The sequence below is a fragment of the Megalops cyprinoides genome, chromosome 7 (genome assembly GCF_013368585.1).
Source record: "Megalops cyprinoides isolate fMegCyp1 chromosome 7, fMegCyp1.pri, whole genome shotgun sequence".
Classification (NCBI taxonomy): Eukaryota; Metazoa; Chordata; class Actinopteri; order Elopiformes; family Megalopidae; genus Megalops; species Megalops cyprinoides.
In genome coordinates this window covers 9,498,709-9,514,074 of record NC_050589.1, presented here as the reverse complement: position 1 = coordinate 9,514,074, position 15,366 = coordinate 9,498,709, and the positions used below count along the sequence as shown (strand labels likewise).

Genomic DNA, 15,366 nt, shown 5'->3' with positions numbered 1-15,366 from the left:
CAAGATACTTCCACACGTCTTTCCTGGGGGTGAAACATAACTGTGTAACTTTGCTACCGTAGTTCCATTTATTAAAAATAATATCCATCAGAGCATTGAAGAAAAAAAAAAAACACCTTCTGACACTGTGAAACGTGGTTAATGATGCATAAAGCTAATTTTATTCCTGGAACCTCAGTTTGGTTACGTGCTTGTGTGTTTTTTTTTTTTTTTTTTCCTGCAGAGGAGAATGTCCTCTTTTCCCTGAGTGGTTATTCCGAGCAGCAGCCGGATATTAAAACATTTATAACGCGGGCGAGATTGTCAGACGTGTTAAGTGGAGCTAAAAGTTCCACATGTTTGTGTGAGACAGCTGCACTGAGACAGGAAGCTGGATTTACAGTGGAGTAATAAATAAATATGTACCGTCTAACGCAGACTTCCTTTTCCACGGTCCGCCGCGTATAGCACTGTAACGCTAGCTCGAAACCGTCCTGAGCTGCGATGCCGCTGATCCAGGAACAGCCGCTCATGCCTTCTGGGCTTCATTACATTACATTACATCATTGTCATTTAGCAGACGCTCTTATCCGGAGTGACTTACAAATTTTTACATGTTATCCGGCTGTTTAAATGCATATCTACTGAGGTAACCTTGCCCAAAGGTACAGCAGCAGTGCCCCAGTGGGGAACCTGCCTGCAACCTTTTGGTTACAAGTCCTGCTCCTTACCACAACAGAGAGTGAAGGGATTATAACCTGACTTGCATCACATCCTGTTGCCCAAAACATAGACAGACAGACAGACAGATAGATAGATAGATAGATAGATAGATAGATCAATACTAAATACTATTCCTACAAAAAAAACACAAGTAAAAGAAAGAATAGAAGGCTCTAATGGTGGTGATGAGAGATGAGAGATACCAGGGAGTCTGAGCCAGATTAATGAGGTCAGGGCTTAAAAGAGCTGTGATATATGAACAGGGAGCAACTAATTTCTGTGTCATGTTACATGATACATGTGTTCAGGAAGCCGGTAAAGATAACAGCACCATGCTCCATATAGCTCAGACACCCTGTCCAAACAACAGAAAATGTTATTAAATTAACCCTTATACCCAGACAGGCAATGCGGCTTTATATTCCTTTCGACGGTACACAGGTCACGAGTGTACGCGTTTTGGGAGAACGCGCACCCCGGATAGGACACCATTTATTACATGTTTACTATTAATCACTGTCACAGGGACAGACCATGAAAACAGATCCTGTTTCACAAACGTGCAGACTCTTCCTACATTAGGTTTTTATTGTGATTCTAGTTCCAGAATTATAAGTCCACGACTCACTACATTTACGTTTTCACACTAGCAGACGTTCCCATCCCATCCCACCCGTGTAGACTACACGACGTGTATCACACTGGTGCACTCAGTCTACGGTCGACGCAGTTCACGTGTAGCAGGGTCATGGATGTCGTCTGCGGGTTTATTTATTCACATGATTTGAGCGCTTAACTCGCAGGCCTATCAGATGACTCAGCAGGCAAGCTGTCTCTAGGACACAGCTGCTTACTCAACAGCGGAGGTTCAAGGGGTCCTTCTGAAACTGGGCGGGGCAATTAGCATGTGACCCAAAAACCCAGCAACGAGAAGATGAAACCCCTTAAAAAAATGTCTTGTACATTTGACCTCTGGAAATGTTTTATGGAACATACAACAGGTTCTCCCTCTGCATAGAAAAGAAAAAAAAAGCGAGAGTAAGATTGCGTCATTGATAAAAAGGAGCCAAAACAGGAAACGGACAACGCTAATCTCTGTGTGTCCTCCATCTGCGCCCAGATTTACAGCCCTTTGGTAGCTTTGCCATTCCCCCCCGCCCTCTCTCCCTGTTTCTGAAATGAAATTTCCCCCAATTAGACTCCCCTCCTCTTCCTGTTGGGGCTGGCAGAAATGTGATTTATGAGAAGTTTCTGTTCCCTGGGGGGAAGTGGTCCCCCACCTCCAGCTGCAGGGCTGATAGGCAGCCCACTGCCGCCGCCCCGCCGAAAAACACGCGTGGTCCTGCATTAGGGCCATTCATCCTGCCTCCTCTGCGAGGACACGGGGGCCTCGACATCTTCAATTAGCAGGTGAAGCCTTCTGTGGGAGATATGATAAGGTCAAATGGGGCTATAAACCGGTATGAAGAGAGAACGCACTGAGGCGTTAAGACAAGCTGGGTGCGTTTTTTTCAGAGAAAGGTGGAGATCGGGAGCGCCGTGTTAAGCTTTACAGGATGGTACGAGCTGGATGCGCCCCTTCACTTTGACATAAGCATCGCTTTTTATCAGACGACCCAAAGTCAGCTGTGTTACTGATTCATCATGGAAAATTCTTCTGTGCACTGTTCACATTATTCGTGTAATTTTACCCATGTCAGTGACCACTGCAAACAATTTATCTGGGACCATCTCTGTGTGGCCAATTCCATAGGGGATTCCAGCATTACACAAGGGATCTGTGTCAGCATGAAGAGTCTTAGCCTTGTCACTAATGATTACTCAGATACGCAGCAGAGTAGCAGTCGAGGAGCAACTTCCATATTTTTCAGTGATGACCTCATAACCTCATGTTATATTCTCCAGCTTTGAGAGCATTTGTGGATGGGCAAGTTGGCGTTGCTGTAGGAGTGGACAGGGACATGCTGAGACAGAGAGACAGGATCAATTCAGCACATTAATTGATATGAGTGGGAGAGCCACTGCCACACAAGGCCTGGGTTAATTGTCTATTTGACTTTGATTAGTGAGACGGACAAGGGGGAGACTTAACTGTGAATACGAAACAATATTGACAGGACTGTCCATTTTTTTTTACCCCCTTCTGTCCTTTATTCCTAATAACTATATTCCTAATAACCTTCAATGAAATGCATTTTAAATTAAGTTGCTGACATTTTAGGATAATCACAGCAGCTGAAATATACATACAGGTGCAGGCTTCTTACAGACCATCTGGCATTCTGAGCTGGTTCAAATTTTAATGACAAAAAGCTGTGGATTCCATACGGAAGTCTATATGTTCCACCCACAAATAAGAAACAGTCTATTTTCAGCAAATAAACACCAGAATAGTTGTGAAGATTGCTACCCATAAACTATAATTTCATGTTGATTTACTTATCACTTATGATTTATCATTACTGTAATTTGGTTACAGAGTGCATGACTCACTTATACTTCAACTTTAATGACGATGTTTTAGCCTATTAAATGAAGATTGAAAGTGTAGCAATGCTTAAATAGTCATATATCACCATTCAGTCCGTGCTTTGATTTAACAACCAGAACCGTCTTACTCAACGCTTTAATTAAATCAAGCGAATCACAGAGTCTTTTGAAGCAAAGCACATTCCCCCCAATGGCTAACAGCCGTCGGCTAAGCGCCCAGTTGCAGATGTGAAAATATCACTTATGATATCTGTGACTGGCATTGTGTTAAACTATGAGTGGAATGTCCACAGTCTGGTAGAATTTAGGTGTAGAGTAAGCTTGCATAACAGACGGGTTTATTTTGATATGAATGCATGTTTGTGACACAAATAGAGGATTAATCGGTGTTTTTTGCAACACCTCCTGAGAGACCCATGCCAAACCCGAAAAAAACGGCACAGCCCTTCCACAGATACAGTAACAGAGAAACGACAAAACAGGGCTGGTTAGAATCACACTGCAAATCTATCTTCCAGTTTCCTGTGGTTGCCATGGACACGGACCACTTCCCAGGGTGCATTTTTTTCCCCCTCCTACTCTGGCTAGGCTAACATGTTGGCTAGAGGCTAAAGAGCCCTCAGGGAAAAGCAGACAAAACTGAAACAACAAGTAGAAGAAAGGGAGGCAGGTCAAAACAAAGCCCCAAAAAGGGTGTGTGTGTGTCTGTGTGTGTGTGCGTTGGAGGGGGTGAGGCTGTTTTTGAAAAGGCATCTTCTCTTAGCAACCTTCCGACTTGCTGTCCCTCGAGAGGGGAACAGGCTTTTCCAACACAGTGGCAAATTAAGAATTAACAACCTGGAGAGAGTCTGTTTACAAGCACAGTCTGACATATGCATGTACATGATTCAAATAGCCTCTATAAACATACCATGACTGAGGAGTACAGGACAAAGAGGAAAAAAAAATCAATAAATAAAAATTGCTAAATCATACAACGACAATGGATTTAAACATAAATGAAGACAATGACCTACGAAAATGTTTTGGCCATAAAGAAATATAATATCAAAGAGGTCTTAATTTCAATACAGGATTGACAGAAATACGCTCTCGCTTTGACACTGATGCCAGTTATTTGAAATGAAGTGGCTCTTTAGGTTGGTTGGGAACTTCACTTCACATTTAATTGCTGGTGTTGGCAGCTGAGATGAACGCTCACCACAATGGCTTACTGATGTGACAGGGTACTAATGACCCTTAACAACAAGGGATTTACACACACACTGTCATCCCTCTCATTCTGTTACATGTTAAATGGATAAATGCATTTTGTAAGTATAGTACAGTCATTAAGATGTCTGTATTTGAAAGGTTTACATTCTGGGATATAAGATAAATTGTACAAAAAATGTACAATTTAAATATACCACGTATACCAATTATCAATCAATCAATCAATCAATCAATCAACCAACCAACCAACCAACCAACCAATCAATCAATCAATCCAATATTATCCATTATAGTGCATTTTTGGAATCAAGACTGTAACAATTAGCATGTTATTACTTGTTATTAGCAAATCCACAGCCAAATTCCTTTTCTCCCCTTTTTTCCCTAGCTAAATCCTAATCATTTGAGTTTAAATTTAGTTTGGTTAGAGAACAATCAGTGCTGGCTCACTAAATACGAACAACCTTACAAAGACTGAGGTGAACAACCTACACATGAATGGTCATCTTCCCTGTATTTGTAACTGTGAATTATAGATTCCTACTGCTAAAGATACTTTCGAATCACTGAGAGGAAATGACATGCTATGATAGGCTGATATAAGTTCGGTTTTACTGGAGATGTTACTCAGAGGTAGACCAGAAACCCAACCCTCCAACTTCATTGGGCCACTGCAAATAAAAGCTGCTTTTGTGTCTGTGACCCACATCAGTCGAGACAGAACAAATGAAGCCCTTCCCCACCCATGGACCCCCCCGCCCCCACATCCTCTATGGACACACAAGGTGAAATTTGGATCTGTGATATATTTAGTGTTGAGGCCCACACACCCCAGGAATCAGTGAAAAGGGCGTGCCACTTTCGCCTGAACATGGACCGGCTTCCCTTGCGCTGCGAGACAGCACAATTCTGTACTTTTCCTAGTCCTCCTTAAACTTTCAGCGGATTGATTTTTTCAGATCCGCTTCTCAAACTCCTCTGTCATCTGAATTTTGTAGCAGGTGTCGCTTGTATCTTGTGTCAGCTCTTTCAAGGCGGGAGTCTCCAAAGACGATGGCCTTAAGGTTGGGGCCTGCTTTAAAAAATGCTCTTTGCCATGTTCTTGGCGGTAGCAGCAGCAGCAACGGCAGAGAGACTTGGAGATGTTGCTGCAGCTAGAATTCCGCGACACATGAATAAGCTGTCTGAGGCCTTCCTCCTGCCTGTGAAGATGAACAATAGGCTTCTTTCTCAGCCTCTCCTGAGTCCCCACAGGGGTAAAAAAAAAAAAAAAAAAAAAAAAACCGCACCAAGTGGGGCTCTGCAGAGCCGGGGAGCTCAGAGCGCCGTCCCACAGACAGATGCGGCTGTCACACTTCTCAATTTTACTCAGCCCGTTTTCTCCCTTTGCCCTCGGCTTTAACGTCAGCCTGGCAGCCCGACAGCGCGAGTGTAACCGCGAGGGCCGCGGTGAGGATCAGACGGCAGACATTTTGAATCGAACGAGGCCGGGTTCCGTCTCGCCCGTCGACATTAATGCGGGCGGGTGTGGGGGGGAGACGAGGTTAAACGTGCGAACGAGGCCCATTCAGCCAGCGAATCTATTCTCATCACTTTGCTTGATCTCACACTAATTGCACTGTGCAGTGGTTGTCACAAGGTCGTGTAAATTCCCGGGAATACAGCATTAATATGCAAAGAAATGTCATTTTCAAACTACGGCTGCAAAGTCTGTTCTAATTATTCCATCAATCCAAGATTTGCATCTTAATTAAAGATCTTTATCTTGATGAAGGTATGGAAGGAGGGAAAAATAAAGGGACAGAAAAGAAAAGTTGGGTTTTATTGAAATTCTACAATGCAGATCTTGAAGGTTGGGGCACAGAACAATGCCTCCCTTTGTCCACCCATGGATGACATAATCATGTACCTCTCTGCTCCTCCATCAAAAGAGACTGTTTCTATGGGAGATAATAAAAAAGAACTATATACACAGCACAACATGATGGCTGATATGAGCATGATATTAGCCCAAACCCCTATTAGGGAGAAACAGACAAACATCGAGACCTAAGAGATGGTACTCAAGGTTCATTTTTAATAATTTCCCAGAGAGCAAGCCTACTTTCACATTTTGATTTTGGTTTGGCTTTTTTTTCTCTCCTGCTTAAAGGGACCACTCCCCTGAAGTCCCAGCCCCCTTCTCTCCCATTCTTTTCCCTGTGGTTCAGCTCAGCAGCACGAGTAAGTCGAGACCTCTCCCATACCATAACCATTACACTCTATAAATTAGAGAGCGTGTTCGGTGACCACATGTGCTTCTCCTTCAGAGATCTCTTATTTTTCCCAGTGACAGAACACAGGGCACTTTCATATGGAACTCACAGAGAATTTATCAACTGCGGTTCAGACAAAAGGGGGCTTGATGACAACCGTGGGGGGAGCAGCAGGCTAGCAAAAATCCAGCTGTTTCCTGCATTCTTCGCTCTACCAGCTGCTGCCTACGGGCCCACAGGAAGCACACATCTGGGGGCAGCTGTCACCTGCCACTTCCTGCGCGGACCAGGTGAGAGGGGTGACCCCAGGGCGGCGTCCTGATTGGCTGGCCGAGGTCCAGACATCTCTGGGGTGTCGGATAAAGGTCACACACCGCCCTTTCGGCCCCTTCATAAGAATGCAGTCCCCACAGGTTTATACTGCGGCTGTTCAGCACACCTCACTCATATCAAATAAATGTCATCTCGGGTTTATCTGCGCCGAGGCAGATTCATGATTTGCGGGTTCATGTTATTTCTCGTATAAATCCAGTTAAGGGCTGGATTTTCTCCACCGTATCATTTTAATAGCAAAGCACACACAGCACTCTGCATGGAGTGCAGTGAACAGGCTACAATGGATGCCATTTTTCAAACATGGGCTGCGCCGTCTGATTGGTTTATTGGTCTATGTGTGATGTGAATGCGGTCTCACTCACTTGTTGTGGAGGACACACCAGCCGCAGTGGGGGTCCCCGGAACCCAGGCAGGTCCGACAGGTGGTGTACTGCCCACAGCTCTCCACAGGCAATCTGCTCACCTGCAACACAAACATGCAGGGTCAAAGCACAGAACACACAAACCCATGCGTATAAACCATAAGCATACATGCAAACACACATACGCAGATACACGCAGACAAAGCAAAGACAACATACGCCTATGCATACAAACCATGAATACACACGTATGCACACATGCACGCGGGCAGGCACACACACACACACACACACACACACACACACACACACACACACACACACACAGAGTAGTCACAGCCACCGACATCCCTTATCAGCAGATATGCACGCATTGAAACCAACTGTGTAGCCCATATTTGTGTGCAGAGCTGTTGTACCAAACATTAAGTGTATGAAATGGAAGTGGTCACAATTGGGGGCCTGCAGTCATTTCGGCTGCGATGTCACAGCACCCATTGAGAGAAGGGCACTGAGAGCTTCCACCGTAAAGTGGAGACTGTTCAATAGAAGATTCAGACGCACAAATCCTTTTTGGGAAGAATACTGCGCTTTGGAGCCCTGCCTTGGAAAAATGGATTTTCTCACTTAAAGGGCTTTTCTTCAAATGCAGAGAAAGTGTCACAAATGATAATGTGACAAACTTAACCAGCGTGAGTTTAAAATGAAAGCCGGCATTTCCGCAAACAGCACGGTGGAGTAAAAAAAAAAGAAAAAAACAAACAAAAAAAAACCAAAACAACAAAGCACGGTTCATTCATTTCATGGCCGGCACAGAAGCGCGTGACCTTCAGAAAAACCGGAGACGTAAAAAAAGGCGCCATTCACATTAGCATACTTCAGACCGTCCCCCGGCTCAAAGCACAGCCGTGCTTGACCTTGTTATCATGCTGCTCTCATCCAGGCCGGTCCGGGTTCTCGATAGGTGGATGCGTGTTGTCATGGGTTCCCGAATCACAAAAAGCCTTTTCAAAAAAATGGGCCTGATCTGCCTCGGTCCGATTTACAGCCCAAATGGGAAGAGAAAGGGTACTAAACCCCTCGGTTTAACCCAGATATGACTAAATAAAGCTGTTATTCATGATCTTCCTTTGGCTCAGACCAAGTCAATGGACCTTACAAAGAAAATGTATAATTTCCATGTAAATCCAGCCAATCACTGTTCCTGTTTTATGTTCAAAATAAGGGCATGTTCCTTGCTTACCACACGTGTCTAGGTGATCATTTTTGGAGTAAACTCAGAAGTTTGACTTGTAAGCGTCAAACCAGGCAAAAGGAGTGTAGTCATTAACTAGATAAGGTTCATAAGACTCAAACAGTACTGGTCGATGTGTATAAAGGCGTTTTTGCTCAATATAATAGCCACTGGCCCCCTGTAGCAGCCAGATCACCTCATAGATCTCACAGATAGCTAGAGGTGACCTAAGTGTAAGGTGTCTCCTTGCATGTTAAGAATTCTGATTATCACCCTAACACATTAAATAATCCAGCTACCTACTTTACTATACACACGTCATCAATAATTGGCTTTAGCAGCAGTACAGAGAACAAGCACACCTAACCAAATTATAGAAACATGAGGCAAAGAACTAACTGTATTGAGTGAGGTTAACATAGCACCGCTTTGTCTAAGTATATTTTCTTTAGGCGGTTGAAGAAATCATCAGCAGTAAACTGAACTCAGATGACGTTTTTCTTCACACATTCCAGGCAATGTAGCCAGATACAGACAAGAGAGCTACAGAGCAGCATCATGGCTGTGCCATGTGTCCTGGTTTCCAACACTAACGGCTGTGTGTGCATCCCTGACCCATCAATGCGGGGGTCCACTTGATGCTGTACTGGCTGTGAGAAAACAGCAATCTGACTGTAAGGTCATAAACACGATTTACTTCAAACCTATATCTGCTTAGTTCTTATCTGTGAGAGGAAAGGGCAGTACATTTAATAAAAGGAATCTGCTTGTTTCCCTTACTAGGCTATAGTATTTGTGCACATACATGCATTTATCTGCACAAATTATAGACACGTTCTCTACATTTCTGAATGAAATATGTATGATGAGATTATCATGAAAAAAATATACAAAAGGTTATGTACTTTGGTATTTCTGCATCTATTCCGTACAAAACCGCAAGGCCATGTTGAATGTTTAAGGCGAAGGAGATTATAATGAGAGGGCAAGCCTTGGTGTTCCTTTGGCTTTTCCTTGTTCAGAGGATTCTGGGCCCGAGGGATCACTGCGATTATTCCACAAAACAAGTAAACATGTAACGCATCTCCTTACCACAGTGTTTCACTACAATTTACTCCAGAAACTCTTTTCTCTTACAGGCATGATAAAGCATGATAAAACATCAGGAATGGTAAAATCTTTTTTTGCTAAAAGCATGTTTTTTATTGGTGGTCCACCTCTAAACAGCATGAGATTCCTGCAAAACAATGTGGCCCTCGTCGACTATTATTAGGGAGCGGCCTTCAGGTGCTCACAAGGGGTACTCTACTCAAGCTGAAAGAGATGGTCGAAGGTCGGAGAACTTAAAGCTCTTTCAAGATTATCACTCAATACAATACAATGATAAGGATGTACACAGAATCCTTACATGAAACTGTTCTGAACTGAAAAAGTATATTTAAGTATATAGAAATATTAAAAAAAGCACATTAAAAACATGCCTAGCCCTTTTGGTAAGGTCAGTGTATTGCTACGTACTCATAAAAAATAAACAGAATGACCCAAATTTCAAAATCATGAATTGTACTATGCAATTCTTTTTGGTTGCTCCTCCAACTAGCTGGCTAATCTAATTAGAAGCAATAATGAATTTATGAGAGAGAATTCTGGGGAAACTGAAGTAACTAATCTAATTTCAACTTTTGTGCCAATTGACCATTCTGCCTCAGCTGTGCTCTGCTTTGACCAAGCAGACCACACCCAGCGATAACCACTGTTCTCAGGAGATCTCCCCGCCATTCAAAGAGGCGGGAAGGTTACTACAACACTTCAATCATGCCAGAAACGATATCAAATCGCTCAGCGGGAATATACATCTTAGGCCCTTAGTGAACTGAGGCATAATATTTTGTCAATAGAGCCAGAGACCTGAGGTAGCTTCCTTTATTGATTTGTTTTGTGGAGGGTTGGCACCTGCACGCCCTCGATCCCAGAATCAATTGTTCACACGGTGACAGAAGATCCAGTGTTAAAACAACGGAGATTTCCATCCTGTCAATTTGGAACCTGGCGACTGTGCGGACTGCACTTTCAGTCGCTCAAGAGGCTTGGTGAGCCAAAGCAACAAAGCAGGACCCACTTTGTCTCACAGAATCAGAGGCAGAAACACTAACAGTCAATTACAGTCTGCAGTGGGTGAAAGCCAAAGCAAACACCACCGGCAAACAGAAGCTTTCTGCCCTCACAGACCCCCACAGGAGTAACAGCTAAATCTCTCAGGAGAAAGTTCACGAGTGTCTGTACCAATGTTGGGTCAACCAAAAAATGAGAGACTTTCAAAAGAAGATGACAGATAAGATAAGAACACAAAAAATAATATGTAAGGATTAGACCAAGCAAGAGTAGATCGCTTAAAGTACACTAGTTCTGAAGGACTACCAGAGGAAAGCAGTTGCTTATGAACATTACAGTCAGTATTGGAAGAGTCTGTAAGCAATAATAATAACAATAATAATAATAAAAAAATAAATTGCATTATCTTGAAAATGCGCTATGTCCTCAGGGAACTCCGCGAGAGGGAAGTCTACCAGGTTGCAAACATTAAAACTCAGAGAGGGAAAAACAACGCTGATGAAAACAACAGCAACCCAAAAAAAAAAAAAGAAAGGAAAAAAAAGAAGCCACCCAACGGGGACGCACAGGGTAGCGTAAATCAAAGCGTGTTGTTTTTTTTCAGGCTTTGCCTTTCAAGCGGCGTGTTCCTCCTGGTGCTGCTGCAGTGGTGGCGGTGGCGGAGAGGGGCCTCGCGCGCGCACGCCTGCACACCCCAGATCGGCGCGCCCCCGCCCCCGGCCCGCGGAGTCGCGGTGTCAGCCGGCGGGTGGGCGGGGTGTCGCGCCTCGCCTGCCATGCTAATTTATTCCGCCGCGCGACGGGGCCGCGAAACGCACGCCGGTATCGTCCCCTCCATGTGGAGGAGCCCGCAGACGCACCTTGCAGGATGAGGGGGGGAGACTGAAATGGTGACGGTGTTCGCTCAGGAGACTTTTTCCCCCCTGCGCAGCACGTGAACTGTACCGATGTGTTAGTTCCATAGCACACAGCTGCGCTAATGACTACAAATACGCCAAGCGCGTACCTTACGTGACATCACAGATGGTTTCGAGCTGTGTATATTCATATGAACACAGACTATTTTGAACGTGCAATTGGATGACATTTGTCAGCCTGTGCCTCTCCCTCACGCAGCACCAGTGAACGTGCTGCATAACATGAAAGACCGCAATACAATGGCAATACGTCACACACATGTAAACGTCTGAGGACTTGTGTGCAAGGACAGATTGTCTCATCTTCTCCTGATGATCCCCGAACAGTGGTGCCGGTATGTAAGAACAGGGGTGCGGTGTGGCGTACACCCATCCATACACCTGCACCGGATGAAATATTCAACATGTTCCGTGCGGACCGTCCGTGTTATGCGTACATCATTTAGGCCCAGACGCTCTCAGACTTCATAAATCCACGGGACGGGAAATTCGAAGTGCTACGTTATCAGAAATCGCTCTTCTGTCTCTCAAAAGTTCAATACCGGACATCAGACTCAAGCTTTACACTGCCCGACTCTGGCTGCTGCGTCAGAATTTGGACCGTTCGGATTTCTCCTCTTATCATCTCAAGAGTAACGGCTCTTTCAAAGAGTCCTGCCAAGACAATCAATTTGCGGCAGCGTGATGCCTTCTTAAACACGCAGTACATCCCTTTTAATCACTGGGGAGGTCGATATCTGGACCGGATGGGTGCGGTTCAGACCCTAATGTGTGGGCACCTTTATTATCAGGGTTAAACAGAGTAGTCGCAGCACAGCAGTGACGCTCACCCTCCCACATCTACATTCCACCTTTTACTTCTGGCAGCATCATCCCGTCGGGGCCTCGTTGCTCCTTTCTAAAGTAACGCTGTACACAATGTGTTTTTTTCCCCCAAGATCCTCCTGCCTCGTCTTTTTCCCTTTGATCTTACCCCACTTATTTCAAACGCAATTCTCTTTTTAATAAGGCACTTGGAACATGCCTGGGAGTTTAAATATATCTGATGTAGGTTTCTGGGTTTTTTTCCCCTCCTCTTTCTGCTCTATAGGTAGACACTGCCGTGCCAGATTCTTTTTTACTGTAGATTTGGGCCCTCACAGTCCTCATCTCAAAGCTTCCTTGAGGTTGACTTTTCTTAATTTCCACAAAATGCTACCACTTTCTCAAGGCGGCAACGCACCAAAACGCTGCACTGCGTAACATGGTTTACGGTGGATATTTGGAATTAAATTCATTGTTTATTTTAAAACGGTTATTTGAATTAAAAATCAAAGTCACTGCTCCCGCGCTTCTCTACTCTTAGGCTGAGGAAGGCAGCTGATTCCTTCCTCTTTGCACCTCCATTGTATCACTCACATGTTCTTATGCAAAAGCCTTGACACCTGGCAGGTCTTCTCAGCCCCTACAGTAAAAAGGTGGCGCCTTTTATTACCAACCTAAGACGGCGCGTTATTAAAGGGCAAGGCTAAATATAAAATGCAAAAAAATCTCAGAGATTTGTGCGCGATGAGAGCAATTCATGCTTCCTTTCAATTAATGGCTGCAAAGGGAAGAAAGAGCGTGTGAAAGATGCATTATGAACGGCAGAGGCGTCGTTGTGCGCCGCGCTTGTGTCAGGGCCCTCTTCACCAGCTGGAGAGGAACTCTGCATCGGTCTTCCACATTTCAGCTCCACAATAGAGCTCCATAGAATGTGTTACTCCCGTCACGGTGTCAATGGAGACACTTGCCCGAGATTTCATAAGAGAACCAGCTGAAGGGAAAAAAAAAAAAAATAATTCAAAGACATAAACCAGTCTGTCTTCCTGTCTCGCAGATGTTGAAATGAAGTGTCTGAAATTCCGGTTTGGTTTTTATAACATAACAGGCTTTTGACAGTCGCTGGGTCCCATTCAAGTCCTTTTGACAAATGTATCCTTATTATTCTGAGATAGGCTGTCACAGCTCAGAACAAATGTTTTCACACTCATTATGAATGTGATCGTAATGAAAATCAGCCCTTGGTTGTGCTAATATACGCCTTCCCTCTCACAGTGGCATCCACATACAATGTCCAGTACACATTTTGGGGAAAAAAGCTGTCATGAACACTAATATTGAACACGGAATTGAAGTGTCACAAACAGTACAGACGGTTGAAAACAAACATGTTTCGCCAAGTTCCATCTCAACCTAAAGCATACTCCTCAGAGCAAAAAAGAATGCTCTCGCAAAGGTTACGCTGAAGTTAAATAAACAGCTATAAACTGACTCTGCAAGGGTGTTCCTCTTGCTTTGTCTTGCATCTAAATCCACCCCCCACCTCCACTTTAATGTTCATTTCCAGTGAGTCAGAAAACAGCTGTCCCAGATGCCCTGATTCAGAGCCTGCAGTCTGGCCAGCTCACAGCTCCTCTCATCAAAACCACTCACCTGTTTGTCACTAAGCAGATAGATATACTGGTAATCTGGGCTGAAGACCATGTCCCTAAGTATGGGGCTGCCCTCCACCACCTGAACGGTTTCATACAGCAGGGCATTCTGGGAAGGCGGGGGGATGCCGTCCACTCGTATCTGTAATGGAAAAAAAGGAGAGAAATTAACACTTTTTACAAATGTGAATTATGTGTTACTTCCTCTCCCTGAGGATTGTTTCAAACAAAGAAATGGCAATCTTGCATCGATAACATGACTTGACAGCCTCAAAACAAAACAAAAACAAAAAAGAAAATGCAAAAACGGTTCCTTGGCATCTGTAATATAGCAACATACTTCAATTGGAAAATGATTTGCCAAATCTCCTACATACATTTGTCTGACCTAGAAAGAGATTCCTGAAGAATTCTGGGTAATGGGGTAGGTGAGGGGGAGAGTCAGATTTTTAATCTTAATACTTTAATTATACGATTCAACACACATATTCAAACACTCACTCTCTTTCTCTCTCACACACACACACACACACACACACACACACGCACGCACACACAGAGAAACACAAAATCCCTGCTGCTTCATCATTACCACCTCCTCTCGGTTTCCTTATACAGATAAGTAGAGCACAGAGCTTGCTTGGGAAAACTGTTACTAAAAATGTAAAATTGAAAAAGTCTTTGATGTGATTGGATACAAATAATGTGAGCAACTGACAACCACAGTCACAGCTGCGAAGCTCACCTATTTTCCCTTCCTTTCTACTGAAGAGAAACGGTGGCAGCTTGCACTGCCGTCCTAATCAATTTTGACGGAAATGTGACGAGGGAGAGAGAACGAGAAAATAAATAAGCTGAATTAATGCAGAAAAGACGGAAAAAAACGTATTTTGAAAGAGCGGGGAATAGAAATGTAAAAACGAGAAAGGGAAAAAAAATCTGGAGCAGATGTGAGGGTGACAAGCTTGGCTTTTTCCTAAATATCTGGGTCGGCCTGAAGTGACAAACATCGTTAGTCTGTTAATTAGCTGCCTCCTCGTTGCTGCAGTCTCAGTAATTAGTGTTGACAAGGTGGCATCAATTAGTAGAAGGCTGCCATATTGGGTGTCACAAGTTGCTGGCCAAGACTGAGACCCTCCTCCCCAGGCGTAGGGACAGCAGGGATGGCAATATGATGGTCACTGTCCATGGTTCGTCAGTCTGAGTTACCAGCTGCAGCTTTGTATTGGTAATGTTCTCAAACACGCCAGCTGACGCCTTCATCCTCTAACTACGTTAACGAAAGGCACT

At 44.2% G+C, this 15,366-nt stretch overlaps 1 protein-coding gene across 1 annotated transcript in view; it reads right to left on the bottom strand.

Moving 5' to 3' along the window:
• plxna3 (plexin A3) overlaps positions 1-15,366 on the bottom strand; it is a 128,249-nt gene that overhangs the window by 56,351 nt on the left and 56,532 nt on the right. The window contains exons 4-5 of the mRNA XM_036532639.1: positions 14,078-14,218; positions 7,361-7,461 (exon numbers count right to left, since the gene is read on the bottom strand). Of these exons, the coding sequence (XP_036388532.1) occupies positions 7,361-7,461; positions 14,078-14,218 (242 nt within the window). The remainder of the gene's footprint in view (positions 1-7,360; positions 7,462-14,077; positions 14,219-15,366) is intronic.